General features: G+C 38.3%; 1 protein-coding gene across 2 annotated transcripts in view; it reads right to left on the minus strand.

Moving 5' to 3' along the window:
* Window positions 1-27,430, minus strand: part of TRPS1 (transcriptional repressor GATA binding 1) — a 247,269-nt gene that overhangs the window by 165,864 nt on the left and 53,975 nt on the right. For both annotated transcript variants that reach the window (XM_040625565.1, XM_040625564.1), the window contains 2 exons: window positions 17,665-18,794; window positions 1,399-2,002 (listed from right to left, as the gene is read on the minus strand). In XM_040625565.1, coding sequence (XP_040481499.1) covers window positions 1,399-2,002; window positions 17,665-18,794 — 1,734 coding nt within the window. The remainder of the gene's footprint in view (window positions 1-1,398; window positions 2,003-17,664; window positions 18,795-27,430) is intronic.

A 27,430-nucleotide genomic window follows, 5' to 3' on the forward strand; every position in this document is an offset into this window, starting at 1 on the left:
AGAGTCCTGACACGCTAAGAAAATAATGAACATTTACAACTGCAGCTCCATATATATTTATCGGAAAGAAGCTCCCTGAATTGAACACCCTTCTTGAAGGGCACAAGAACTATTTCTCTTCTTTTTAAAGTAACTTAAACAATCAACTTGCACCTTCCCTGCAGGAAGGATTCTTTGTTTCTCCCTGTACAAGGGGCATAGCCTCTTCTGCATTCAAACCCTTCTCTTAGCTCCAGGGCATGACTCAGCCAGGAAAGGAAACAGCTTTTATAATTAACTGTGCACCTCTAAGAGGCATTTCTCAACTCCACTAGAGAACCTGAGAAGCACAGATAGGCTTCAGAGAATCTGCAGGAAATGAGAGTAGAGAAGCCATGCAGGCACTGGAAAGAGAAATTTTTCTCTCCAGAACCCATCCAGAGAGACCTCAGTGGTCTCTGACCTACAGGTCAAAGCATTGGGCTGGCTGCGCTCAGTTTCCTAACTGGCTCTTTTGTAAAGGTTAGCAGCTTCTGATCCTACCTTCTAGGCACCAACAAAGCATCAAAATCATGCAGAAAGCCCAAAACTTTCTCAGAGTCAAGGTGAAATGTTGAAGTAGTGGTGCCTTAGGCAAAACGCAAGTGTCACTGACCGAGAGTTCGTGAATTTTCAAAATCTAAACTATTTCTCGACACTGCTACATAGCATGAAGAGAGAGAGCAAGGATCTCATCGTTCTCAGAGGTTTTTTTGTTTTTCCACATGGGACTATGTCTTTCTCCCTAGAAAGGCCTGATCATATAAAACGCGTGCGGGTCTTTCTCTTCTTTGGATGTTCTTCACACCACTCACACTTAGGTCTATCTCATTTTTCCCCTCTTTTTGGTAACTAAACAACAACAAGCATTGTCATTTGCACATAAGTATATCGTCAGTTTTAAAAAGCTACATTTCCGTATTAACCTCTCACCATGGGCTTTGGATTCCTAGTGATTTAAATCTCTGCTAATTTCCTTGTTAACCAGCTACAGTGTCACACCACCTTAAAATTTAAAAGTCATTTACCTATTTTAATGTAACAGATGTGCAATCTTCTGGGATTCTGAACCTCCCTTCTCCACACGCGGTCTCGCTGTTTTGCATAATCACCAGGAATGATTAACCAACATTCAATGTGAGCTAAGAGCAGTGACGAACAAGTGATTGCCCACCACCGCCGTATCAAGGGCGTGTAGCGTACACACAAACACACATGAGCTACTTTCTACTGCTTCGGCCTTGTGAGTATAAATCCCCAGACTGAGACAGATCATTTAGTTTTGGTTGGTAAGACTAAATGATACTCAATCTAGAGAATATGTGTCTTCCCGTTTTCCCTTCAAGATAGGTGGATTATTTAAAAATTAAACCTTCCTACCCGTAACAGGGACTGGGATTCATCCTTGGACTTGTTTTCTCCCGACGCAGGATACTGCTGGGTGAGGGTCCCCGACTTCTCTCCGCCAGCGGGCACCCCCTGCAGGAATCCCTTGGTCTCCACAGCCAAGCCATAAAGAGGTCGCGCCAGATGGGCAGCTTCGACGTTGGGGCTATCCCTTAGAGTCTTGGTCTGCTCTTGGGTGCCGGACACGGGCGTCAGAAGCCCCAGGCTTGCCTGAGTATAGGATGGGCTGCCTCGCAAAATGTCTGCCCCTCTCCAAGTCATGTTTCGAAGGTCATCACTTGAACTCTCTGTCCAAACTTTCTCCTTCAGCCCGTCCTTATCTTCCACCTTCTCTCTCTTCACCACACTCTCAGAAACTGGCTCTCCCATTTTAGAGTCTGGATTGAGCAGACTGTAGACCTTGAGGTCAATTTTGGGCTCCTCCTTGATGGTGGATACAGCATGACCGTCCTCTTCGCCATTGGCTGTAGTGATGTCCTGTTCCTGGCAGTGAACAGTGTTGAAGTGCTCCAGTAGTGACTGAGTATCAGCAGCTGTAAAACTGCACTGACGGCATTTGTAGCAGCTGTGTGCTCTCCTGGAGAAGAAAACAGTCATTAGAAATCTAGCATTCGGAAGGGCTTTAAAAAAAACACAACAGTCTTTAAGGACCTGAATTTTATCTCATGTAAAGTAAAAGGTAAGACAAAATACACTATTCCCAATACCCAGAAGTTGGAATGTAATTAATTGGCATTTTTGGTTCCATATAAAGAATGTGGCATTCCCTTTTGTTAGATTAACTGTAGCAGGTAGACACACACATACACACTAATGTGTACACACTCCAGCCAATTCACATTGGAACTCGGTTGGTTTCTTATTGAAAGACTTGCTCTGTTCACTTTACCGTGGTTGGATAATCTAGCGATTCTATATTATTTAACAGACATATACGTTTTTACACTGATTTCATCAGTAGACTTTTCACTTCCTGTTTATTTCAACTAAATCGACATTTTTTCATCGTAAGTACGCATGCATCTCTACTGTTACTTTATACAGCATTTACACATATTAAGTTCTACTTGATTAGTGTTCTTTTCCACATACAATTTAAGTCAATTTAGTCAATGAAATATGGTTGACTGATCCACATAATTTAGTAAATAAAATGTATTAGAAGCTCAAGATTTTTTAGGACAAATTCTATCTATCTGTGAGGCTTTAGGAATATTCAACAAATTGAGTGTCTGCTGGGAGTCAAGCAGCATGATAGGGGCTGTCTGGATATATTCATTCATAAAGAACGTGTGAATGCATGTGTTTTCTTTTTAAAAGGCATAAAACAAAAAGAACTTATTGTTGAATTTCACAGCATCCTCTGCTATTAAAGCTGAAACACTGTCAAATTAAGACAAATATTTGATTAACAAGGAAGAACAGAGGCACTGTATCCTAAAAGACATACTGGAAAGGTACACAAGAACTTGGAATAAGGCATATTTTTTTTTAACTATAAAAACTTTGTATGGCTCTCTAAATAAACTCCATGTGAAACACTTGCTATACTCCACTGATGCAATGCGTTGCCAACTTAAAGTAACAAAATAAGTTTCGAGACCTATTACTTGAAGCAACTACACACATGTGTGCATATATAGAAATGCAGATGACCATCACAAATTACTTTGCCAGGCACTGGTTTCACATGGGTGTATAGAGAAGAAACCCAGTCTTTCTCCACCTGGTGTTTAGAGTCTAGTCAGGAAGGACGATCCTCACATTAGACTATAAAGAAATATAAAGAGTGGTATGTGCCAAGAGCTTTTACGGATGGGAAGGTAATGGGGTTGATGAGCTACATAGGGCAGTCAGGAAGGCCTTTCTGAAGGAGAGAAAACCAACGGATGAAAAGGAGCTATTCTTGTTGGAGGAGGAGGAAGGGGAAGAAGGCACATTCTAGCAAGGCTGAAATACTGAACAGAGGCCATTGCCACTTTAGAGGAATAAATAAGAGGAAGCATGTCAATCAACAAGGGAGAGGGGTCATCTAGAGTTTTGTAGACCATGATAAGCAGGCAGATAGATATCTTCAGAGGTTAAAGGAAGCAATTGCAAGGTTATAGGCACAGAAGAAGCATCGTTAAATGTATGTTTTAGTCACTTGGGACTTTAACGGTTTCTGTATTGAATAACGTCATTCCCTTATGAGACCTGTCTGATGGCTGAAAATCCAAAAGAATGTTCACATCTTAAGGAAACAAAATTCAAAGGTATTATGATAAGTAACAAAATCGCAGCCAGTATTTATCGACAGTACTTAATGCAGTACAAAATTATCTTATCATTAATAGCTTCCATTTGGTTGAATAAATATGCATAGTTAACTTTTACTTTTTACAGAGTATTGTTTTCTATCTTTTCTCCTATTTTTCTTCACTGTTTAAGTAGTAAAGATAAAGCAAAAGGAAATACAACACAGGTAAATAATTTAATAATGAATTGACCAGAAAAATATAATATTTAAATTAATTTCCTCAAGTGAAAGGAGCCTAATCCTTGAGGAGAAGATGTCTATGACCAAGAGGAAGAATCTTGCCCCAAGTTCAAGGCCAGAAAAACCCACAACAGGATTCAGATTACAAAGGACAAAAGACAAGACTCAAAATCTAGGACTTAGAACCTATGGGAACTTCAAATAAAGATCCTTCCTAGCAAAACTATATTTGAATATCTCCAATGGGAGATAAACTCCTAACTTCAAAATTGTACCAAAAAACTGTTACGTCTATGAGGTTCAATCCTACAGACAAAAACGGATTTATCAGAATGGTTAAAGATCAAAACATACCCAGGAAACAGCCTACTGAAGATATACCACATAATCTACTGAGTCATGCAAATTAAACACACAAACAAACTTCAGGAAGCACACTCACAAGCTCTGATCAAACTTCACCCCTAGACAGTTCTAATGAGTTCACTGCCCACTTCGGCAGTAAACTTATGGCTTCCTTGACACGGTGGGGTCTCTGTTTGAAATCTGTGAGGGGAATCCCTTCCCGATAAAGTAAGACTATCAATCGCCACTGCTCCTACTACCAAAACTGGTGTTTTCTACAAAACCAAAAGTACAAAAAGTAATAAAAATTCCAAAGTCCAAAACTTCTACAGAATTACAGTCAAGCTACTTCAAGAAAAAAAGACAATTCTAGGACAACAGGAAGGAGAGAGTACCAACAACGCACAATAGAAAAAATACAATTACCTAGGGTACCTTGCAACAAAATATTTTAAAACAGCAGAATCTCGGTTCTTGTTGGAGTATTTAAGAGTGTAGACTCTGGAAATGCCTGAATTTCGATCTTGGTTCTGTATTTTATTCTATGTGTGACTTCAGAAAATTTACTAAACTTGCCCCCAATGTCTTCATCTGCAAAATGAAATAACAGTGCCTCTTGATAGGTTCTTATGAATATTAAGGAAATAATACCTGTAGTAGGTAAATAAATAAGTAAGGGTCAACCAGTATAAATCCCCAAATTAAATAAAGCCCCTCTCTTCTGTGTGAATCTATGGTCTTTGTGCAAAGGAGTTTAAACCTACAAATTAGCATTTTGGTATCATTCTTTTCCATTTCCCTATGTACCTTAACCATGATGAACATCATTCTGAAAACCAAGTTTATTTCCTAGATGATGCATTGCTTTAAGACATGACAGGTAGAATATATTCTATGCCTTTTCTGCTTCACCTAGTGGCGTTCAATAGCCTGAAAGAATGAGGAATTTAGTAGTTTGCTTAATTGTCTAGCTTTACTCTTTTCATTAATAGACCCAGAATCTTAAGATCCTTAATCACAAAAATAGAACAAGGCATTACCTGTATTTTGTTAAAGGCTTGGGAGGTGGAGATGCCTTGAATGTATTCATTAAGGTGGTTTAGAATCATATCTAGTAATATAGCTCAGTAATTCAGATTATGTGCCTTCAATATCGATTTATTCTGCAATCTAGAAATGTCCTTGAGTCATCCTATCCCTCCACCAAATAAAGACAACACGTGCAACCCTTACCCATACTTAACTGGTATGTCCTCTTAAAAATACAAAGGCTTTGGGTCCCTGCCCAGGCACTGAATTCCTCACAAAGTATCACACTCAGAGGTGTCTGGGGCTTCTAGGTTCTCTGATTCCAAGTTCCTGTCCCAATGGACGACCCCTGACTCCTTTGCAGGTCTCAGCAAGAGCTGTTCTGATGTACCCCACAGAGGAGCTTCTGATCTGACTGTTCCAGGCAAAACCTTCCTCAACACGGGTGCTGGAGAACCGTCAGAGATCAGTAGGGATGAACATAAAGCAAAAAAACAAAAAACAACAACAACCCCCCCACCCAACTGCAGAGCTAAGTTCTCGGTGAGAACCAAGTTTTACAGTGAAAAGGAAAACACATTTTAACAGGAAGGATATTAAAATAAAGTTGTAATAGTAAGCTCAACTCACACACCTTTTCTTTTGAAGAGTTCAAAGCACTCACACATATCTGATCTCATATTTCACTGAAGTTTATAAAGCCCATTTTACAGATAAGTAAAATGGAGAAATGGTGACCTGTTCCTTGAATCTACATGGAGTCAGGAACACAAGGCTTCCTCCTTCCAGATCAATGTTCTATTTTGCTATCCTTCATGGCCAAAATTTTTAACTTTATACAGAAATCAGTGAAACCACTGACAGTATGGAAAATGAAAACGCGAGAGGAAGGGAAACTGATCATCTGACAGCAGAAGACACTGACTACAGTAATGGTTTGCAAAACACGCAGAGTTTCTTAGCAATACAGAGTCCAAGGCACCTCCCGTTGCCCTATGCCATCAGGATCTCTAAGGCATAACGTGAGAATCCGAATCTTTAGCAAGGTCCCCAGGTGACACCAATGCAGGGGTCAGTATCTATGAACTACATCATTAGATATATTGTGGGGGTTTTTTGTTGTTGTTTTGGGGTTTTTTTAAGATTTTATTTATTTATTTGACAGAGAGAGAGAGACAGTCAGTGAGACAGGGAACACAAGCAGGGGGAGTGGGAGAGGAAGAAGCAGGCTCCCAGCAGAGCAGGGAGCCAGATGCGGGGCTCAATCCCAGGACCCTGGGATCACGCCCTGGGCCAAAGGCAGACCCTTAACAGCTGAGCCACCCAGGCGCCCCAAGATATATTGTGGTTCTAAACAACGTGATAAACACACTCACAAGGCATCCTCCCCCCACCTCCGACTTTAATAGAACACAGGTAATGCCCTTACTAGCTTTGTTATTTAAAATCTTAAGATTCTGGGTGTAACAACTATTAATGAAAAGAGAGTAAAGCTTGACAATTAAGCAGTAAACTGCTAAACTGCTCCATCTTTCAGGCCCTTGAGCACAACTAGGTGAAGCAGAAAAGGCAAACTGCTACGTAGGACTCTGGAGACCAGAAGGGCTTCTTTCTCCCTGTAGTATCAGTCTTAAATAAATGATAGAAAATATTTTAAAAAGATAATACTCTACTTTCAAAAGCTTAGAGCCATATAAACTTTTTAATAACCTACACTAACATTTAGAACAGTGTTTCTCCATTCTAACATGCATAGGAATCACCTGGGAATCTTGCTGAAATCCAGAGTCTGATTCTGGAAGTCTGGGATGGTACCCAATACTCTGTATTTCTTATAAAATCCCAGATGATTCTGATGCTGTTGGTCCAGACCATACCGTAGTAAATAGCAAGAATCAGGAAGCCATGGTCAGAAAGAAATTCAAGATGGGTATTAGTATGGAACAAACTCCCAGCACTTCACAGAACATCTTCAAATGAATTCTTTACGATGGGCAACATCATCTTCCCTCGTAAAGCATGTACAACATTACCCACCTCTGAGACTCAACACTAACAGCTTTGGAAGTTAAAACTACAACTATAGCATTGTCAAGCATAATCCCCAAACAATAATTCATGTCTTGTTTTTTTTTTAATTTCACTGTTTGGGGATCGTCTTTTTTAGTGCTAGGCCATTTGTATACATTAACCCTCAACAATCACACCAAGTACGTATTCCCATTCCTCTTTCATGGGATAAGAATCTGAAGCAGACAAGTCAATTCACATAGAATAATACGGAGGACATGAAAGTATTTAGCACTTGTCCACGGGTCCTCTTTCATGGGTGCTGTTTGGTAGCTGACGCAATGTTACTCGCTGATTCAGGAATTAGTTCCTGAAAGATGTACATATATTCTCTGATGTGTGTCATTCTCTCCATAATTACTGAAAAGACCTTCAACATAATGCCATGTCCCCTACACATAAAAATAGACTATTTTAATCCCCAGTATAAGAAACATTATAGAACAATACAAGTTTAATCACTGTGAAAATACATTAGTTTGGACTCGCCTCTGACCTACAAAATGAATTTCATTTTATCAGCAATAATAGGAAAGCCTCGAAGAAGTTCAAGGAATCTTCCTTACATTTCCCAAGATCCACACTCTCATCCATATAGACTTCCCAAATGATTCAACCCAAAAGTAAGCCTACCACCCTCTGAACTACCCAAACCTCTGTTTTCTTCTGAGGACTTTTCCCACATTGCCTTTTACTAAAATCCTGTGTATGTTCTAGTTTACGATTATATTGTAATTGCCTTAAGATAAAGATCAATGTTCACACATCTCTCTATCCACCCCCACCCAGAACATTCAGTAGTAAATAAATACTTATTAACAAAAGGGATAAACCACCACAACTCTGAGGATGTTCAGATGCTGGATTTAATATGCAGAATCATAAAGTAGCAGAGAAATATTAAGAAGAAATACACAGATATTTCATAGACGGTATATTTTGAGTGGCTTTTCTGAATAAACTCTTCATTATTTAAAAACTCCTAGAACTTCTGGCTACATTTAGCCAAACTTCTTTTTAATACAAATATATGTTTTGCATTAATTTAAATTCTATATTCTCCTGCCAAATGCATAGCAAACACTCTTCTCATGCTACCTAAGGAAAAAAGATGTCATTTTGTAGGTCTCCCTAGCACAGGATTGCCAGATAAAACACACAATGACAACTTGAATGTCAGTGTAAAAAGACCAAGTATTTTAGTGTAAGTATGTCCCATGCAATCTTTGGGATATATTTACACAAAATCAGTATGTCCCATGTACTATTTTAGACAACAAGGACATGAATCAAAGAAATTCGATAGAAAAGCTAAATCCTCCCTTGCCTCCAGAGAAAAGTACAAGCTGCCTAACAAAAGACCACATCATACTTAATTCAGGTGACTTAAAAGTTCTGTGAAAAAAGATGTTTTATTCCTTATCCTATTTAACAGAATTTTCATGTGCTATAAAAACGCATTTATTTCAGTTTTATTCATATTTCAACATACAGTGGTCTTAGCAGTAGTGTTTCATTCATTAGCAGAGATTACATATTATTTTCAAAATTCATAAAAGGCTGAGATTTTCTAGATCCTAGAAAAAGATCAGCTCAAAGATGCTATTCTATCATTACCTTACTCTGATAAAACCGCTATATTTCTATTTTCGTAATAAACCAGCCCACAGGATATGTGAAGTCATATCTGAGCGATGCTTTTTCTCCTCTAAATGTAAACTTCCAGAGATTTCTGCCAGCATTTAAAAAGCTCTCCTCTACCAAACAGCTGTACTTCTTAACCACCAAAATCTGTTCCTTCTTCAATGACCAAACAGAGCATGGAAGTAAATGAGTACATCATAAATACTAATCGATTAGACTTCGAAAGGTATTTTTTGGTAATTATGGAATCTAACACCTACAGACAAATCACCACAGAAGAGTAAATGAAGGTGGTTTAATTTATATATAGATCAATAGATCTGGTATCTAATAAAGTTAGTCATTTCTGTAATACACACTTTGCTAGTATCAAGGCCTCTAACATGCAGCACTTGAGGTTACGGACACTGGAGAATGAGGGAATGAAGAGCAGGTGAAGAGAGTATCTGAGGCACAAAGACAAAAAAAGGAATTACAGGTGAATAACCAGATCGATCAACTTTTAGAAGCTGGAACTGTAATAATATTCAGCCTTAGTTAAGTACTGAGGAGCAGGCTACAAAACATGAGATCAACTGAACTCTGAGGGAGATTCCATTTGATCCACTCATCTCGTATTTTTTAAGCTGAAATAATCTAATTAGGTTTACTCATTTGTAATAACTGGTTTTCTTAAGGGGTATGGGGTCATTTCATTTTCAAGTGGTAGAAGAAAATACAACTAATGTCATATCTGAAAAATTTCAATTTATTATTCACTGATTCACTTTCAAAAAGAAGATATCCCTTACCAAATGTTAAAGGAAGACGAACCTCCCCGTAAAATAGAAAGTGAGTAAGAATTGGGAAACGATTTCTATGAACTGATATGAACTAAAAATCATGGCTAAACTTTATTTTATCCCAGGAATTGATTATAGTTCTTGTACAAAGTCTTCAGGACCATTAAATCCAAAATTCTAATAATATATACAAATAAAGATAGTGCCGACTGTGGGTTATTTTCTTAAAGGACTGTAATATCCTGGGTAATGTTCTGTCTCACAATGGGAATTCTCAACTTGAACTATTAGGTCCATTTCAAAGTATTACAGGCGACTGATTTATTAGGTATTGTTTAAAAGAACATGTCACCTAACATACACAAATCTAAATGTAACCATCGGAGCCCTCACCCTTTGAGAAACTCCGTGCTAATGCACTATCTACTTGGCTTTTTCAGATGTGTTGATAATTAAGTGCTTATCATAAAATCTGTTCTTCAGAATTAGCAGAGCACACAGTCCATGATCATTTCTGTGCTCTGTTAAGGCAGAAATCGAGCAGCAGCGACCTTAATTTGACCAGCTATGGTATCCAATGTGACTTCCTTCAGCCCGAGTTATATAATGTCTACAAGAATCAAACACTGTTTAAACATTTTTAAATGCATTCATAAATCTCCAATTGGACAGACGGCTGTCATCACATACACTACCAAAAATTAATGTCTGTTTTTTCACATTCTAGGTAACAAGCAGGTAGACAATGATAATATTAATGATTTTTAAGTAGTTATTTACTCATAAAGGGGATTGAGCATTTATTCAAATATTTATTGGACTTCTGTACTGATGAAAATTGATGTTCCATTTTCAATTTAAAATGTTATCATATAATGTTAGTCATACACACATTCTACATATATGTGTGTGTATGTATAAATATATATACACATTCATATTTAGGTTTACAAAAAAATAAAAAGTGTAGCATAATCATAGAATATGGTTATATATAAGTATATATATATATATATATATATATATTTTTTTTTTACCTCCTGTGTGTGTTGGTGTATATACACATACAGAGAAATACAGAGAGATCCATGTATGTATATATGTATATACATATATACAGAGAAAGAGACGATACAGAGAAAATTACATTTATGGTACAGTTCCATATATGTACATGAATGTATATGAATATATACGGTATATACATGAATACACAAACACACACATATAATGAATATACGTAGTTTTGTTTTGCTACTTTCTGAACTCACATAAAATGGTATCCAGCTGCAAACAGTCTTCACTTTGTTTTTATTTAGCCAAAATTGTACTTATAAGATTCATCTATGTCATATTCAACTGTCATTTATTCAAATTCACTACTGTGTAATATTCCACTGTATGAAAATCTACAAATTATTTAATGACAATAGCTATCATTATTAGTTGGTATTTTTCCCATTTTTTTTTTCTTTTTTAAGAGGGAGACAGCGTGTATGTGTGCCAGTGGGGTGGGAGGTGCAGAGGGAGAGGAAGAGAAAGAACCTTAAGCAGGCTGTCCACGCCCAGCAGAGCCAGATTCAGGGCTCGATCTCATGACCCTGAGATCATGACCTGAGCTGAAATCAAGAGTACAAGGCTTGGGGCGCCTGGGTGGCACAGCGGTTAAGCGTCTGCCTTTGGCTCAGGGCGTGATCCCAGCGTTATGGGATCGAGCCCCACATCAGGCTCCTCCGCTGTGAGCCTGCTTCTTCCTCTCCCACTCCCCCTGCTTGTGTTCCCTCTCTCGCTGGCTGTCTCCGTCTCTGTCAAATAAATAAATAAAATCTTTAAAAAAAAAAAAAAAAAGAGTCCAAGGCTTAACCAACTGAGCCACTCAGGCACCCCTGCTGATTTTGGTTTTGATTTTTGTTTTGGTGGTGCTACTTTCAAAAACTACTACTGCGAACATTTTTGCACAGATTTGTAAGTATATCTATGAAAGAAATCTTCCTCTGAGGAGTGTAATTATGCTGCCAATAGGAATATGAGCATCTCATATTGCCAGAACTTGCCAATTCACTTTATGCAGTCACATGTATTGACCATTTTTACTCTTTATAATTTTTTTTTAACATCTATGTTTTCTGAGATAAAGTCACCACCTTTTTTATTTGGTTAGTATTTGTCTTATATAACTTCATCTATTCTTACCTTCTTGTTACTGAGGCCCAATTTAATTACACTGAGTCAAAGGATATGTTCTGTATGATACTTTTTTCTGAAATCGGTTTCTTTTTTGGCTGAATGTGTCAATTATTCGAAGTATTTTATATCTGCTTGGAAAGCATGTGAATTCTCTAAATGTTGGATGCACAACTGATATATTTTTATTAAATCAAGCTTGTTAATTTGCTGTTGTAATCTTTTATATTTTCAAAATTTTTTTCTGTTCAACCTTTAATAAGAAAGGTTGCTTAAAATCTATCACTGTGACTGTGGTTTGTCATATTTTCCCTGTAGTTGTCAATCAATTTTTATTTTACGTATAGATTTGTTTATATTTTATATATTTATAATTGTTGTATCTCCTTCAAGAAGTGAACCTTATCATATGTATTGACTTTTCCCTTCTATGCTTTTTGTCTTAAAATCTAAATTGCATGAGATTAATAATGCTATCTCAATATTCCTTTGGTTTATGTTGCCTATAACTCAGTCTATTTTTTTTAAAGATTTTATTTATTTTTTTGATGCGGGGCTCAATCCCAGGACCCTGGGATCATGACTTGAGCTGGAGGCAGATGCTTAACTGATTGAGCCACGCAGGTGCCCCTCAGTCTATTTTTGTTAACAAGCTCTCCATAGACTATATTTTGAGTGTGTATCCTATGTAAACAGCTTAGAGTTGAACTTTCTTTTTTAATAAGTCTGACAATACCTTTTAAGTGGAAAATTTAATCCACCCAGGTTCATTAAGATTTCTGATAGCTGTCTTTTTTTTACCATCTTACTTTTAAAATTCTATTTACCTATACATTTTTCCTGTGTACCCTCTCTTGCCATTTTTTAAGAAAATATAATTTTATCCTGTTGTTCCATTCTTCTCTATAGCTTCAGAAGTTATATACCCATTTCCTATTCTTTCACTGGTTATCCTTAAAAGTTTTCACGTATGCAGAGCAAAGTTCTAACTCACTAACTCCAGACAGTTCAGGGGCTTTAAGGCACCTTATTTCTGATCATTTTCCCTACAAACTGACATAATTGTTTTACCCAACACCTTAGTCTGTCTCCTTTTCATTAAGTAACTGCATAAGTAAGACAGGCTATGGTTGTCTAGAATTACCCACAGTTCCCTGGTCTTTGCCAATGTGAAAATATCTTTACTTTCCTTGGAAAATTGTTTTCACAATTCTAGGTTGACTATTTTTGTGTTTTGTTTTGTTTTGTTTTTTTCCTTCAAAACCTTGAATAGAATTCCTCCCTATTCTGGTTTCCATCGATGCTGAAAACGTCTGCTGTCAATCTAATTGTCTTCTAAGTAGTTGATACGTTGTTTCTCTCTAGGGGCTCTAAAAGGCACTTTAGTTTTTACTACAACATACACATGTCAATGACTGGATTTATTTGCATATATCCCTGTTTAGTATGACCTATGCTTTTTTGCATCTGTGTGCTTATGTCTTTCATCATTCAGTTCTAGAAATCTTCTGTCTCCTCAAATACTATTTGCCTATATTCCATTCTCTATATTCTTTTCTCCTGGGACTCTAATTAGATGCAGGTTAAAACAGCTTATTACGTTTCTATAACCTACTATCTTTTGACACTTTCCATCCCCTTCCCCTCTTTTAAATATTCTGGATAATGTCTTCAGATTTAACTTGTGATTAATTCATTTGCCTTCTATCATTTGTCAATCTCTTCTTAAACGTATCCACATTTTAAGTTTGAATAATTATATTTTCAATTCAAAAATTACTATTTGTTTCTTTTTTGAACATTTCTAGTCCTTTATTGTCTCATGGAGTTTGATCAATTTGTAAATCTGATTTTCATTTCTTTAAATACTTATTATTTTTTATAACCTAAAAGTATATTTTATAACTTTCTTATAACTAAAAGTATATTATATTCTTATAAATTATCATTTTCCTGGGTATCTAAAGCCATTATTTGCATTTCCTACTGATTTCCCATAGAAAGGTTTCTATCCCTTCCTGTATGGTTAATTTCTATAATAATGAGCTCATCTAAGGTTTATCTTCTGCCACAGATATCATGGAGGTGAACATTGGAGTATTTCATATAGACAAATTTGTGTTTATTTCTGACAGGAGTCAGAGGAGACTCCAAATGTGGAATCACTTCGGCCACCCTCAAGGTGCCAGCTTAAAGCGAAACAGATTCAGCAGCCTCGCTGTCAGTGACTCCGGGCGTAGTCTCCTGACTGACTGTACATCAGAACTGGTATTTGCCTCAGCACAACCTCACACACCATGCTTGCTCTTCACTTCTCCCCAGTCTGGGTTTAGTCCACTCTTGGTGAAGGGAAGACGAGAAAAGCTTCAGAAATTTCTCTAGTTCATGGGAGTCTAGCAAGGCATGGAAAAGTATGTTTTATCTACTGTAGTTGTTTTGTGAGGAGACAGTACTCCTACTTACTCTGGAAACCTGTTATAACACAGAAAATTCTGATGAGGAGAATGGTAGTTAATCATAGAGAATGGGGACACTGTTTAATTAAAGAACAAATAATAAAATAAACAGTGTGGGAAACAAATTCAGGAATAGAGCCTAATAAGTCAGTCAAATGTGAGCTACGGGTAACATAAGTAAATATGAAACATTAAGAAAAGAGAATTGACCAAGTTCCAGTTACTGACTGATTAATGTTTCCAGTTCAACCAAGATTAAACCTGATTCTTCTTGAAAATGCCCACCGAGTGGAATCCATACCAGTGTTTTCCCTCATAACTCTCAATCAACTCTCCTGCTTCTCAGCTGTAGTTTTTTTTTATAGCTACCTGATTTCACATATTTTATAGATCTTAGCTTCTACTACCTTTTTTACTACACCATAAGTCTAATACATAAAGCACTCAAAAGCCTAGAATATTCCCTAGTTATAACAGAATTATGGAGAAAGTTTCCCAACATGTATAATATGAATAAACATAAATTTAACCAGAAAACTATTCTTGTGATATGGTGAACTTATTCTCTTAGACTATCTTCAAAATGTAACATGTGGGGAAAATGCTTTGGTAACAGAACAAGTTCTTAGCATCCATAGGACTATCTCCTTTCACATCCCTAGAACCTCCACTGTTGTTCAACTTTCAGTAGAGTTCCTTAAGTGTAGGTCTCCAAACTGCAAATATTTCTACAAGAACTCATAAACAGATCAGAGAAAAACTACTCAGTACCTTAACCAGGACCACATAAATTACAGTAGGTTTTAAAAATAAGTGCAGGAGTGGGGCTCCTGGGTGGCTCAGTCAGTTAAGAGTGCCTTCGCCTCAGGTCATAATCCTGAGATCCTGAGATCAAGCCTGGTGTCAGGCTCCCCACTAGATGGGGAGTCCACTTCTCCTTCTGCCCCTCCCCCTGACCTGTGCACTCTCTCTCTCTTAAATATATAAATAAAATCTTTTAAAAAAGTAAATGCAAGAGGCTTTTAATGCCTTAGGAACAAGTACTGTTCAGTTTTCTCATCTAAAAAAATGCTAAAAGGTTGACTTAAATTCAAAATGCACAGACAATTGTCATTTGGTGTGGAGCCCTAAATCTTCAGAAGGGTTTCAAGACCATATAATAGTCTGAGATTAAACTGTAACTTACCATGGAGATCTTGGCTTATCCTTAACGACTGCAAAGTCAAAAACTCACAGGCATTTCATTTACTTACAGATCTACTCACTGAACACTTATTAGCCATTCTGGCACTGGGCTAACTTGTGTAGATACGGCAATGAACAAGACAAGACTAGTCTCTGCGCTCTAGAGCTTATTTTCATTACTATTAACTAAATTCTGAGATTATTCAGTAATATTTTTATTCAGACTTTAATTTCTTGGGAGATTTTTTTTTGTTTAACCAAACCATATAGAAACTCTGTTTTTCCAGACACATTTTCAAGCAATGGCCTCAGCTTCCTCAAAAAAAGCCACTCATGCAAGGGATCTGGTATCCAGATGTATCAGTGTGAGTGTGTGTGTGTGTGTACGCATGTGGTGTGGTGTGGTGTGGCTAATTTCCTCACGATGAAGGAAAGCCTCCTCTTTCAAAAACAGAATGGATTACCTAATTTTTATACCACCTAAAAAATGTATACGGCACACTAGTAAAGCTCAGGAGGAAGCTAATGTCTGCTAGCCCAGAAATAAATTAGCATGCGGCGAACATCAGAGGAGCCAGAAACACTCACTATAAGTGTGAACACATATTTGATTGCAGGACTGTGTCTTTCCTAGGGCTGACCTTATAAATTAAACAGTGTAAATCTCAAGGAAGTGTTTTCTGAACATTTAGATTCACTGTGAACATTAGGATGCCCTTCAAATTAACATCTAACATTATTAGCCTATTGTTGGACATGAACTGCTTCATTACTGGTGACTGACAAAACACACACACTCATACTGACACACAACTTCTAGAAAGAATGGGAAGAACTGTTTGAAATCTTGGGATGGGAAGATTTTTAAACTAGGATACTGAGTCTACACAGGGAAAAACATTTAAAAATAATAAATAAAGCTCTTCACTTTGATTCTTAGAGGCACAATAACAAGCAAGCACCCACTGGGCACCAAGTAACATCTGAACATGCTACATTACCAGGATTTTGCTAAACTAATTCCCACTCATACAACCAAGTCTCAGTTTAAATGCTCCTTCCTCAGGGAGGCATTTCCTCATCTAACATATTGGGCTATGTGCTCTTTCTATACAAATACAGTGGTCTCTACTTCACCTGTTGTGACACTCGTACCGGTAATGATCTCTTAATGATTTCCCTATTAAACTGTAAGTTCCATGTGGGCACAGACTATATTTGTCTTGTTTTCTCCTTTATCACCAACGCCTGGCACAATATGTATTTTTGGAGGTAATTCGTTGAAGAACAAATACACAAAAGAAAGAAAGAGATGTATCTTAAAAACATCTTTAGAAAATAGGAAAGATTAACTAGGAAATGTAACATTTATAAAGAGAATAGGATGAAAGTGAAAAAAAAACAAAACATGACTATATCCTATATCTCTGTTTATGGACTTGAAATAACTGAAGTGCTTTAGCTGCTCAGAGGAGTGAGCACACAGAAATCCAAAGTCACACATCTTACAGAATTCTCACCTTCAGATTACTGTTTCTTTGCGAAACAAGGATGTTGCTCAATTTTTTTTTTAAGCCAGAAGAATGTCCAATCTCATTTTAAAAGAAAAATGAGCAACGTGTTCTCAAGCTGATTGTTCCCCAGTTGGAATAGAGAAGAGAACACATTATAATGGCACCTTTCACTTGCGAGCTGCTCCATCAAAAAATTACGGGATGTGGAGTCATTCAGCAAGGACAAATACACGAATTGTGGTAAATGAGTGTACTCATCAGCATTACCACCACCACTGCAAACTGTAAAATACACTCAGTAAACGGTAGAAAACAGGTATGAAGCGTAAGGGTAAATGGTCTGAAACAAGTGACCAAATTAAAATCCATGGTTACCGCGTCTATAAATACATAATCTGCAGTTTTATGAACGATCTTTTATGTTTACTTGTCCTGTAACTTCCCCAAGTCACCACAATCATTCCCGATTGTGGGATCTGGGATCAGCCCTCTGGATTCTTTCGATCATTTTTTTTTTTTTTTTTTGACATTATCCCCCAACGATGGCTTACCTGTAGTGTCGGGAAATCTCTTCTTCCACCTGGGTAATGAAATCACATTTGGTACATGAGTGTTCTTTGCTTTCCTTGACAGCCGGCTGCCCATCCGATCCTTGCAGGTGATTGGCTTCCTGTTTGACCTCTGATGCTTGGGACTCATGGGCGCTCTCGTAGTGGAAGAGGAGCACATCTACGTCAGGGGTGGAGAACGAGCACTGGTGGCACTGGTGTTTGACTCGCGAGCTTCCGGCTGCCCCCGGAGACAAGTGCAAAAGCAAGAGTGCACAGTGGGAACAATTACTTTTTCTACAAGCAAATGGGTAAGTAATTTCTCCAAGGTGCTTTTCTGGGCTGCAAAGGCCTCTGGGACAGAAGGGACAGTGTTTAATGGTACATTTATGAATGTTATGGAGCTGCTGATAGTGACGAAGGAGTGGCCCCACTACAATGACGTCGGGGCCGTGGCTTTTGGAGTATCTAAAGTCACAGAACTGACAGTTATAGCTCGTTACCATATTATCCTCTGCTCCCTTGCTGGAGAAGTCCTTCTTTTTAGCCCCGCTAGAGCCCTTGTCTGCCTTGGTCATTGGCTCCCCTTCTGCACTTTTGGCTAGATCATTCTGATTAATGACAGAGCCCCTGGAAAGCTTATCATTCAACTCTGGGTTAAGGCCGCCTGACTGCACTCCTCCGTGCTGTTTGCCATAATGTTCTAGCAGTTTAAGTGAGCTAGACGACTCACAGCTGAAACTACAAAATTTACACCAGTAATAACTGGTGGCCTCTGTACCATTCTGTCTCGAAGAATCGAGGGGCTTGATGGGCACTGAATAGCCAACAGGAGTGTCATCTCCCGTCTTGACCGTGATCTTGTCCTGCCACTTTCCCAAGTCTCCAGAATCACTGGATCGAAGTGCAGGGATGGATTTGTTAGAGTTTTTCTCTGAAGGTTTTGTACCCTCAGAGGAGGGGAGAGAAGCTTTTATTTTGTTCGGGTGCGTCTGAAGAAAATGTTGTTCTAGTTCAGTTGAGGAGTTGCCCATATAAGTGAAATTGCAGAATTTACAGCGGAAGTACTTGGTGTTTCCCTGGCAATCTGGTGTTTTCCGTCCAATGCCAATGAATGTTCCACCTGAAGTGACCTGGTACAGAAGAGATGGATGTTACTTAAAAGGTATCTCTGTAGGAGGGAAGAGGGGACATTGCCAAGTATTCCACATCAAAAAATACAATAGTACTTCAGCTTATTAGGAAATCACTTGAATAATCAGAGCCAAAGAAATGCACTCTTCATTTCTCAACAGCTACTCCTTGAGAGGCTCATTATGCTAAACATTTTTGGCCAAAGTAACAGATAAAGATAAGTAATAAGAGCATTATAACTAATTCAATGGATTTAATAAATGCTTTTCTTAAAAAGCCAAGAAAACAATTTTTAAGTAAGTAGGTTTTACTACTATCTCCTTCAAACCACATGCTTGCAGAAGCATCTAAATCACAGGGGATGTCTTCTCATGAAGTTAAGGGTTGCTGTCAAAACTAGAGGCAGTTGCTTAGAGATTACTCAATGCAGACGTTCTCCAAGGAAATCCTCTGTTCAGTTCCTATAGCAATGAAGCTTTGGGCAGAGATGAAGGCTACCTTTTGGGTAAAATAAAGATGCTAAAATGACCACACAAAATGCCTTATAATTAAAGCCCAAGCACGCATTAATAGACCAAAAATGAAATGAATGCAGTGGACCTGAAGTCTTGTGAAGAGGGTCTAATGTAAAAAGTTCAAAATGTTTCCCAATCTAGGATAAAGGAAAAGAAGAAAACGTTCCAGGGCCTCGTTTGATCAAGGCTCTGTCTCAGTGAGTCATGGGGATGTTCAAAGGCCAAAATAAAATAATCCCACCACAAAAATGATCATAGCTCTTCCTTCTATCCAAAATTATAAAACAGTATACAGCATTAAGGCAATGATGGCATTCAAAAGTCACTTTATATAAAATCCTTCCTCCTTCCTCAGTGTGCCCTGCAAAGGGCAGCTTAACTAAGCGCCACCACTGAGTTGCCAAAATTCCTGGTTTAAAACAGAGTTTTTGATAGAAATGCTCCAAAAAAGGGAGAGATTTCCTCGTCTAACTCTCAGAGAATTTCTGAGTTTTTCTAGCTGCCAGATGTAATAGAGTAAGCACGTGACATTATCATGTTCTGCCTTCAACAGCTGCTCAAAAATGACATGTGTGATCACTGCTCATAGCCAAATCACTCCATGAGAAAAGTCTCAAGCATCTCAAAAATCATTTAAGAGGTTCTACTTAATATGCAAATAATATTCCTTTAGCACACTGAGAAACACGCTTGCACCTCTATTGTACCGGACTCAGAACGCAGTCCGTTATGCCACTTACAGAGAGGTTGTGAGCTTGATCAAAAGACTTAACCTGTGTGGCCAAGAGCTTATTCAGCTGGGGCCACCTCCACATTTGTTTCCAGTGTTACAGTTCCCGGAAATGCGCATGATCACAGAAACAGCTCAACACTTACTGCATATTAAGATAATAATTTACAAACGTCTCCCACAGCCTTTAATCGAAGGATGACAATGTTTCACTTTGGGTGATGTCTACATCCACCATGGCAAGCACACAGACTTCAGTCTGTCCACAACAGCAGGGCATCATCTAACCAGAAGGGGAAGACGGGGGCACCCTCCCAGCCTCGGCTGCACGAGAGACGTCAAAGCCAGACAGCATGAGGATACAGCCTATGCAACCCTCTAACCTAGCACTTCAGTGACGAGAACAACTAAAATGTGCCCTGGGATGTAATCACATTGCAAAATCCCTCCGTCTATTTCCCACCGCACCTGAGGTGAGGACAAACATTTTCAAAAACAAAACAAAGCATTTCAGTGGGATTCTATCAACTCTGGTACTTTGTTCAGGAACTTCAACTTCAATCAAAAGGGGCCAATGCAGAAGCACGCCCTTCTTCTCTAGTGTGAGTAAAACCAGTATACCAAAATTTTCTTACTTTAGCTACCATACTGCTTCAGAGCTGTCGATCTTCCTAATATAAAATGCTTTTAACTTCTGCTGGTAGAACAGGGATTCCTCAGAAGCCACAACACATCATCACTGTCTCTGATTTTGCAATCTCCAAGCTGCATATTCCTATCTACACTGCAAGGGCTGACCAAGGAGCACTTAGAGGCCTAAGGAATCCCTACACATAACGATTTTGAAGCGAATCAGAGTTATTACTAAGCATCACAGCATCCCTTCCAATATTTGACAAAAACTTTAAAACTAAAAAAAGGATCCAAGCTAAAAATGACTACTATCAGGTGAAGAGACCATGAAAGAAAGGCTGTGTGGTAAACAAACAAAAACAATAACAAAAACTGCCAGTATTGCATTTTGCTTTAGGATTAACTAAGTGACCATTGCAAACCTCATTAAATCTTTTAAGTCAGTGGTATTTGTGTGTCTACAGGTTGTGTTTTTTACCCAGGGAAAACCAGCCAGCTCCACTATCTAAGATGATCATTCAACATGCTCTTTCAAAACCACCCAAGCAAGCAAACAAAAACACAAGGATCTCATTTAATGACAAGAACAATAATATTGACACTTCTATAGGTTACCTATTTGCCTTCTTGGTAAACAGCAGTAAATCATATTAGTTTTCATATTACTTAAAGCTAGTACAGCCATTATAAAAATATGTAAAAAAATATTAAAAGCCAATTTTGGGAAACATTGTTACTTAGTGTTCTATTCCTTTGCTCTTTCAGAAAGATTGAAAGGCTACCCTCATGGCCATTTTTATACTTCCTTTGCAAAGAGATGTACACTTAAGTCATGGTGAAAGAAACTGGTGCATATCTTTTAAATGCCATTCTAAAATAAAACACAATTTATTATTTTAGGAGACCATACCTAAGACTACTGACCATATTCATTGTATTTTCATGACCCACAAATATAACTTAAAACAATTCTTTCCTAGGTTAAATACAAATACACAGCAAAAAACAGTTACACAAAAGAAGTGTTTGCAGCACCAGTTTCTTGAATCTTACTGCCAGGAAACAGCACCTCCATGTTCAGAGAATTATTTCAAACTTTTCAAATGGTTGAACCCAGCAAGGAGTAGGAAAAAGAATACCATTCCCTAGCTGTGACTATACTAAAAAAGAGATCACAAATAGAATAAAGACTATAAGTTTCAATCTTTTTTCTTTTGCTAACCAGAAGTATAATTATAACCTGTTAATCCAGCAGTTCCTTTGACACGGATATCCATATTTTAAAATTTTTATTAAACTGTAAATTCTGTTTGGACCAAAAATTACACCTATTCATTCATCTAATTAGTAGCTACTGAGTATTTAGTTTGTGCCAATCTCTGGAATAGATACTGGAATACAACAGCGAGCAAGCTAGACCACATCTCTGCCTTTAAATTACTTATACTGGAAGATCAAGATTTGTAGGTAATATCCTTTATTCATTTGTATTAATCTTTACTTGGAATTGTTTGCTCCTAAGGGAAGTTCCAGAAGTTAAAGTCTGTGCAAAGACACATTATTTAACCCCCTGGCATCTCAATCTCCTCATCCTTGTGGATATAAATAACAGTGTACACCTCGCCATCTTACAGGATTACTGTGAGGATCAAGGGGAAGAATGTGGCTGAAACTGATTCGTAAACTCAAGATCAGTGCTGTCCAACAGAACGTTCTGAGATGATGGAAATGTTCCACAGTCCACCCTGTCCAACAGGGTAACTATGAGCCACATATGGCTACTGAACACTTGAAACAGGGCTAGTGCAACTGAGGAACTGATTTAAATAATTTTTATTGATTTTTCATTAATTTAATTTGAATTAACTGAAACTTAAATAGCCACATGGACCTAGCGTGTGCAATGTTAGCCAGCATATTCTAACAGCACTGTTCCCATGAATGGGATTATTATTTAATAAAATGGACTATCTAATTTAATTTCTCCTGCTAATGGGATGAAAAGGCTAAACAGTGGGAACATGGTGAAGTCATTCATTGACAAACTCATAAACTTGTCACTCCTCGTATTCTTAGCTGTAAATGAAAAGGTTCGATTCTGTGGTTACTAAGCTAATGCTTCTGTTTAACCTCCTTCCTGGACTGAAGGAATGATACTTTATTCATCCTTGGAAGTAAGCAGGGGCTCAATACACTTGGGCTGAATGAATGAAGTTATTGTGGGAGATGTGGGCACAGATGAAGATTTCTCACCAAGGCCCTTGAGTTACCTGGGATGGGAACGTGACTGCAATTCACACTCCCCTTATTGACTCAACCGGACACACTTGGGCTTCTTTAAAAAACTGAACAAAAGACACCTTTCACCCAAAGCAAATGACTATGGAGCCATTTGCTTGTGAATTATAGTAAAACAGAAACCCCTGATGTACCTGTTATAAAGGCATGAAAAAGAACAGATTTGAAATTTTTTTCACTGACGGAAGACTAGGATGGCTTTTTATTCCAGTTTAAGCTTAGTTTTAAAAACTATTCCTTCCATGTAAGTATGTTTCATGGCCTTTGTTTCTAATTTATTTATGTATGTCTTTTCACAAAAAAATGTTTCAGTGTAGAAGTTAAAAATATAAAAGGCTGGCTTTTTGCAAGGCCTTTAACCTTAATTCATTTACTTTCTTCTAATAATATGGAACAAAAACTGGTAAGAGTGATATCTAAAAGACTATGTCAAAGGAAAAGATTTTTTTGAAGCCTCAGAACTCTTGAAATGACACTTCAGGACATGTACTTCTTGTCAAGGGAACAAAAAGGGTTGTTTGAACTAAATACAAACTCTTCCTCAGATGTGGTTCATTTTCAAGTACTATAATTGATAGCAACAGAGACAATTAGGAGGGTACTAATTTAAGGGGACTTGAGGTTATGGGCTGATAGTCAAAACAGTAAAACCTTCACTTAATAGAAAGCTAAGTTGCTAAAAATCACTGCTCAAAGACTGAAGTTACAAATAGCTTGAAGAAATCTGTCAGGGCCGATCTCGGCTGAAAATGACTAGAGTCAGAATTAATGTGCTAATCCACACGGAATACTTCGGCATTGTAGAGTGCTTCAAAAAACAGTGCAGAATAGACAGTGTGCTGCAGTGATGGACCTTTGATGGAGACCAACCGTTTGGACAGTTTGTTCACAAATCTAACTGGATGGTGACCTTCTTCATCCCATGCGTTCCTGGTGTCACTGCAATAACTCCTGTAAACACCCTTTTCCACAAAATAAGCCACAAATCCAAAATTTTTTTTTGAATTAGAACAGCCAAACAAATTTTTTTTTTTTTTTTTGTGGGTGGCACCAAAACTTAAATTGGTACAAAGGGCGATTTTAAGGGTAAAGTCCTGCATATTTTAAATTATGTACATTTTTATTATCAGCTTTTGGATTACAGCCATCAATAGTCTACCCCAACAGGTTTTCTCACTTCACTCGGCATAATACTGAACTAAGTCTCTATGGTTATTTGGTATTTGGACTGACAGAATACCAATAAATCTTAAAGTCGGTCTCAAGAATTTGGGGGAAAAAAAGTCTTATGCGGAAAAATGCAAGGCAAGTGGATTATAAAGCTGAGTGCATTATCACAGAACTCCTCCCCGGCCTCTGACCCAACTTTGCCACTGGCCTAGGATGGAGAGAGGTAAGAATTGAGTGTTTGTTCTAAAGAGGGTCTTAAATGGGAAAACAAGAGAGTGGAATCACTGTGTTACATCCTTCCTCTAGGGAAGGGTGCTTTGTTGCATGCCTACTATGTGCCAAACACAGATGACCCACAGACAAGTGACAGAGTCCCAAACCCCGACACGTCTCTGGTCTGGTGCAGAAGGCTCAAGGCACAGAGATGACGACAGTGGAGGGCGCGCCTCTGCTGAGCAAGGTACCAAAGTTCCATGACAACACAGAGGAAAAGAACCTAAGTCACACGGACCGGTCGGCAAAGGCTTTCAGAAGGAGGTAACAACCAAGCTGCGGACTCATGAGTTGGCACTGGAGCAGAGCCTCAAAGGCAGTGACCGTGGAAAGGCTTTTCAGGTGCAGGAAACAAAGTGAGTAAAGCACAAGACAGTGAAACAGTGCAAGCTGCTCTCGGGAAATGTGAAGGGAGATGGGGGGTGAGACAGAATTTGGAAAAGCAATGTCTTATTGGAGAGAGAGTTCTACTTAATTATACAAGTATAATTAAAATGATACACATTTTATAGAAAGCAGACCTATCCTTCCTACAAAACGTAGGATGGTGGCTCTATAAGCAGAATTTTAAAATTAAATAAAGGAAGGACAGGAGGAAGGATGAGAGGGAGGAAGGGAAGGAGAGGAAGAGAAGAAGAGAGAAAGGAAAAGAAAGCACAGGAGAGGAGGAGTGGAGGAAGGTGGGGGGGAGGCAAGACCAGAAGAGAAAGGAAAAGAAGAGATCAGTAAGAGAAAAGAAGTTACTAAAGAAACCACTAAGAATTTGCTGAGTAAACATGAAGGGTGGGGGCGATAAAAGCACAGAGCAGGGGAGACTGAAGCAAACTACTCAACTGTTTGGGGGGAGACACACACATCAGAAAAAAATGCAGGGTAACCGTGGCATTTCCGGCCCCCGCCGACTTGGAAATGGGAGTACAAAACAAAGGAGGGGGGGAAACGTTAGGGAAGAAGCTAACAACTTTAGCTTTATGCACGCTGACTTTGAGGTGCTCATCGAACATCAAGGTGGAGCCACCCATCAGCTGGAAAAACAGGTCTTAGAACAAACCACTGTTTATTGTAAGATCCCCAAATATGTCACTGGACTCATGAAAGAATTCAGATGCTCTTTTGTTTGACATCAGCGGATCCTCTAAGTATTAAAGGGGAAGTGGGGGACAAATAAAGGATTTCTCTAGTCCCTCCCTGCAGCCCTACCCCTCAGGTTATGAATCCAGAGAGACGGAGCTGGAGCTCGGTTAGGGTATGCAGTCCATGTAAATGAGACACTCTAAAGGTGTTCTGATGTCTTCTCTCCCATTCCTGCACTTACTCGCAAAGAATAAAACTTTAATTACAAAGCCATGGAGAACATAAATGGGAGCCAGATGCATCTACTTAATACTTAACCGTCATAGAAAAACCAACCCTTAGATTGTACCTAGTAACCAGAAGAGAAGAACACAACTCTCTGGCCACATATTAAATCATAAATCCCTAAAACAAAGTCTTCCAAAGGAGGGGAATATGAACAAAAGCAAAGAATGTGGCTTCAATTGGGGATAAAACACTGCCTCCTTAATTGATTAAATCAAAATCTGGCCCTTCCTTGTTTTATCAGAACTAGTTTCAGTAGCACGAGTACCAGTGAAAATGAATCACAATAATTTAAAAAAAAAGACAAATCAAAATTAATTTTCTTTTCAATGATTTCAATTCTGAGCCTTGTAAGTTCAAATAAGGCAGCATTACACTGCAGGGACTGGATGAGAGACAGTCTCAAAGAAATCACTGAGGTCCCCAAATTCAATGTGATTCAGAGGATGCATCAAAGACCTCCCGGGTACCACCTTGGTATGTCCTCCCTTACATACAGTTGGCCCATCTTCCATTTGCTTTTGTAGTTGAAGTAAACCCAGTCTTGTATTTGGGAAGGTCATATGTCATAGTGGTTGTGAAGACTGGTTTTGTAGACAGGGCTCCGAGCTCGGTTAGGGTACGCAGTACATGCAATGGAGACATTCTGTGACCTGGGACAGGTTACTTTAATTCCTCTATGCCTGCTTCCTCATTGGGGGAAAAAAAAAATTGACATAATAGTAACATCTACTTCAAGGGTTTTTATGAAGAGAAATCAATTAATATACACAAAGAGCTTAGATCTATCTAGGCACATAAGAAATCCCTAATAAACGTTAGCTGTTGTCAGAAGTGAATCCAAAATTGGAAGAAAACCCCAAAAGAGATGTACAGTTTTGATTATGTAAGCTATAGATGAAAAAAGTATGGCTCAAATTACAAGTAATACAGAAAAATAAATTTTACATTTGACTTTCAATTTAAATAAAGCAAGGTCTTCTCTGATTTTCTGAAAATACCCAACACTTACTTCAAACTTTAAAACCATGTGATGAAGAAATCAAGAGGTCTGTGGTCTAATGATTCTCAGAAACAGACTCCATGAAGGAAATCAGAAAATGAAAGGGAACTGCTCCCTCCAAACTTTCTGGGGTTAGACACTGCTTATGGATCCGTGTTTCCAACAGCTGCATGTATGCTGTAATTATAATGACCGAAGAAACAAAATGCACTGACTAGTCTGCCGACTTGATACGGTTAGCAGAGCAGGCCATTTGAGGATAATTTTTTTAACTTTTTAAAACATTTTTATTAAGAGTTAAGTAATACAAAATTTGATTAGATGCACTAATAACCATGATTTCTTCTTCTAAACACTCTGCCTAGAGAGAGATACTCAAGAAAGTGATCCACGTTCTTTAAATGATAGCAGATAAGGCAAAAATCAGAGAGAGGTCGACATTTATCACACTGACCCTCACGTAGCAACACCAACCAGAGACTGAACCAACAGACAGGCAGTGAAGACGGTAAAACTATTCTCCTCCACCGGGGTGGCTAACACTGTCCAGCTCGCTCACCTCCATGATGAAAATGACCTGGTAAATGCCAGAACTTTACTTTGCTTGATGGCCTGAGGGTGAGCGTATGTTTTATTTTGCACACTTTATTACCT

This window comes from Ursus maritimus, unplaced genomic scaffold (genome assembly GCF_017311325.1).
Source record: "Ursus maritimus isolate PB19 unplaced genomic scaffold, ASM1731132v1 scaffold_9, whole genome shotgun sequence".
In the NCBI taxonomy this organism is placed as follows: domain Eukaryota; kingdom Metazoa; phylum Chordata; class Mammalia; order Carnivora; family Ursidae; genus Ursus; species Ursus maritimus.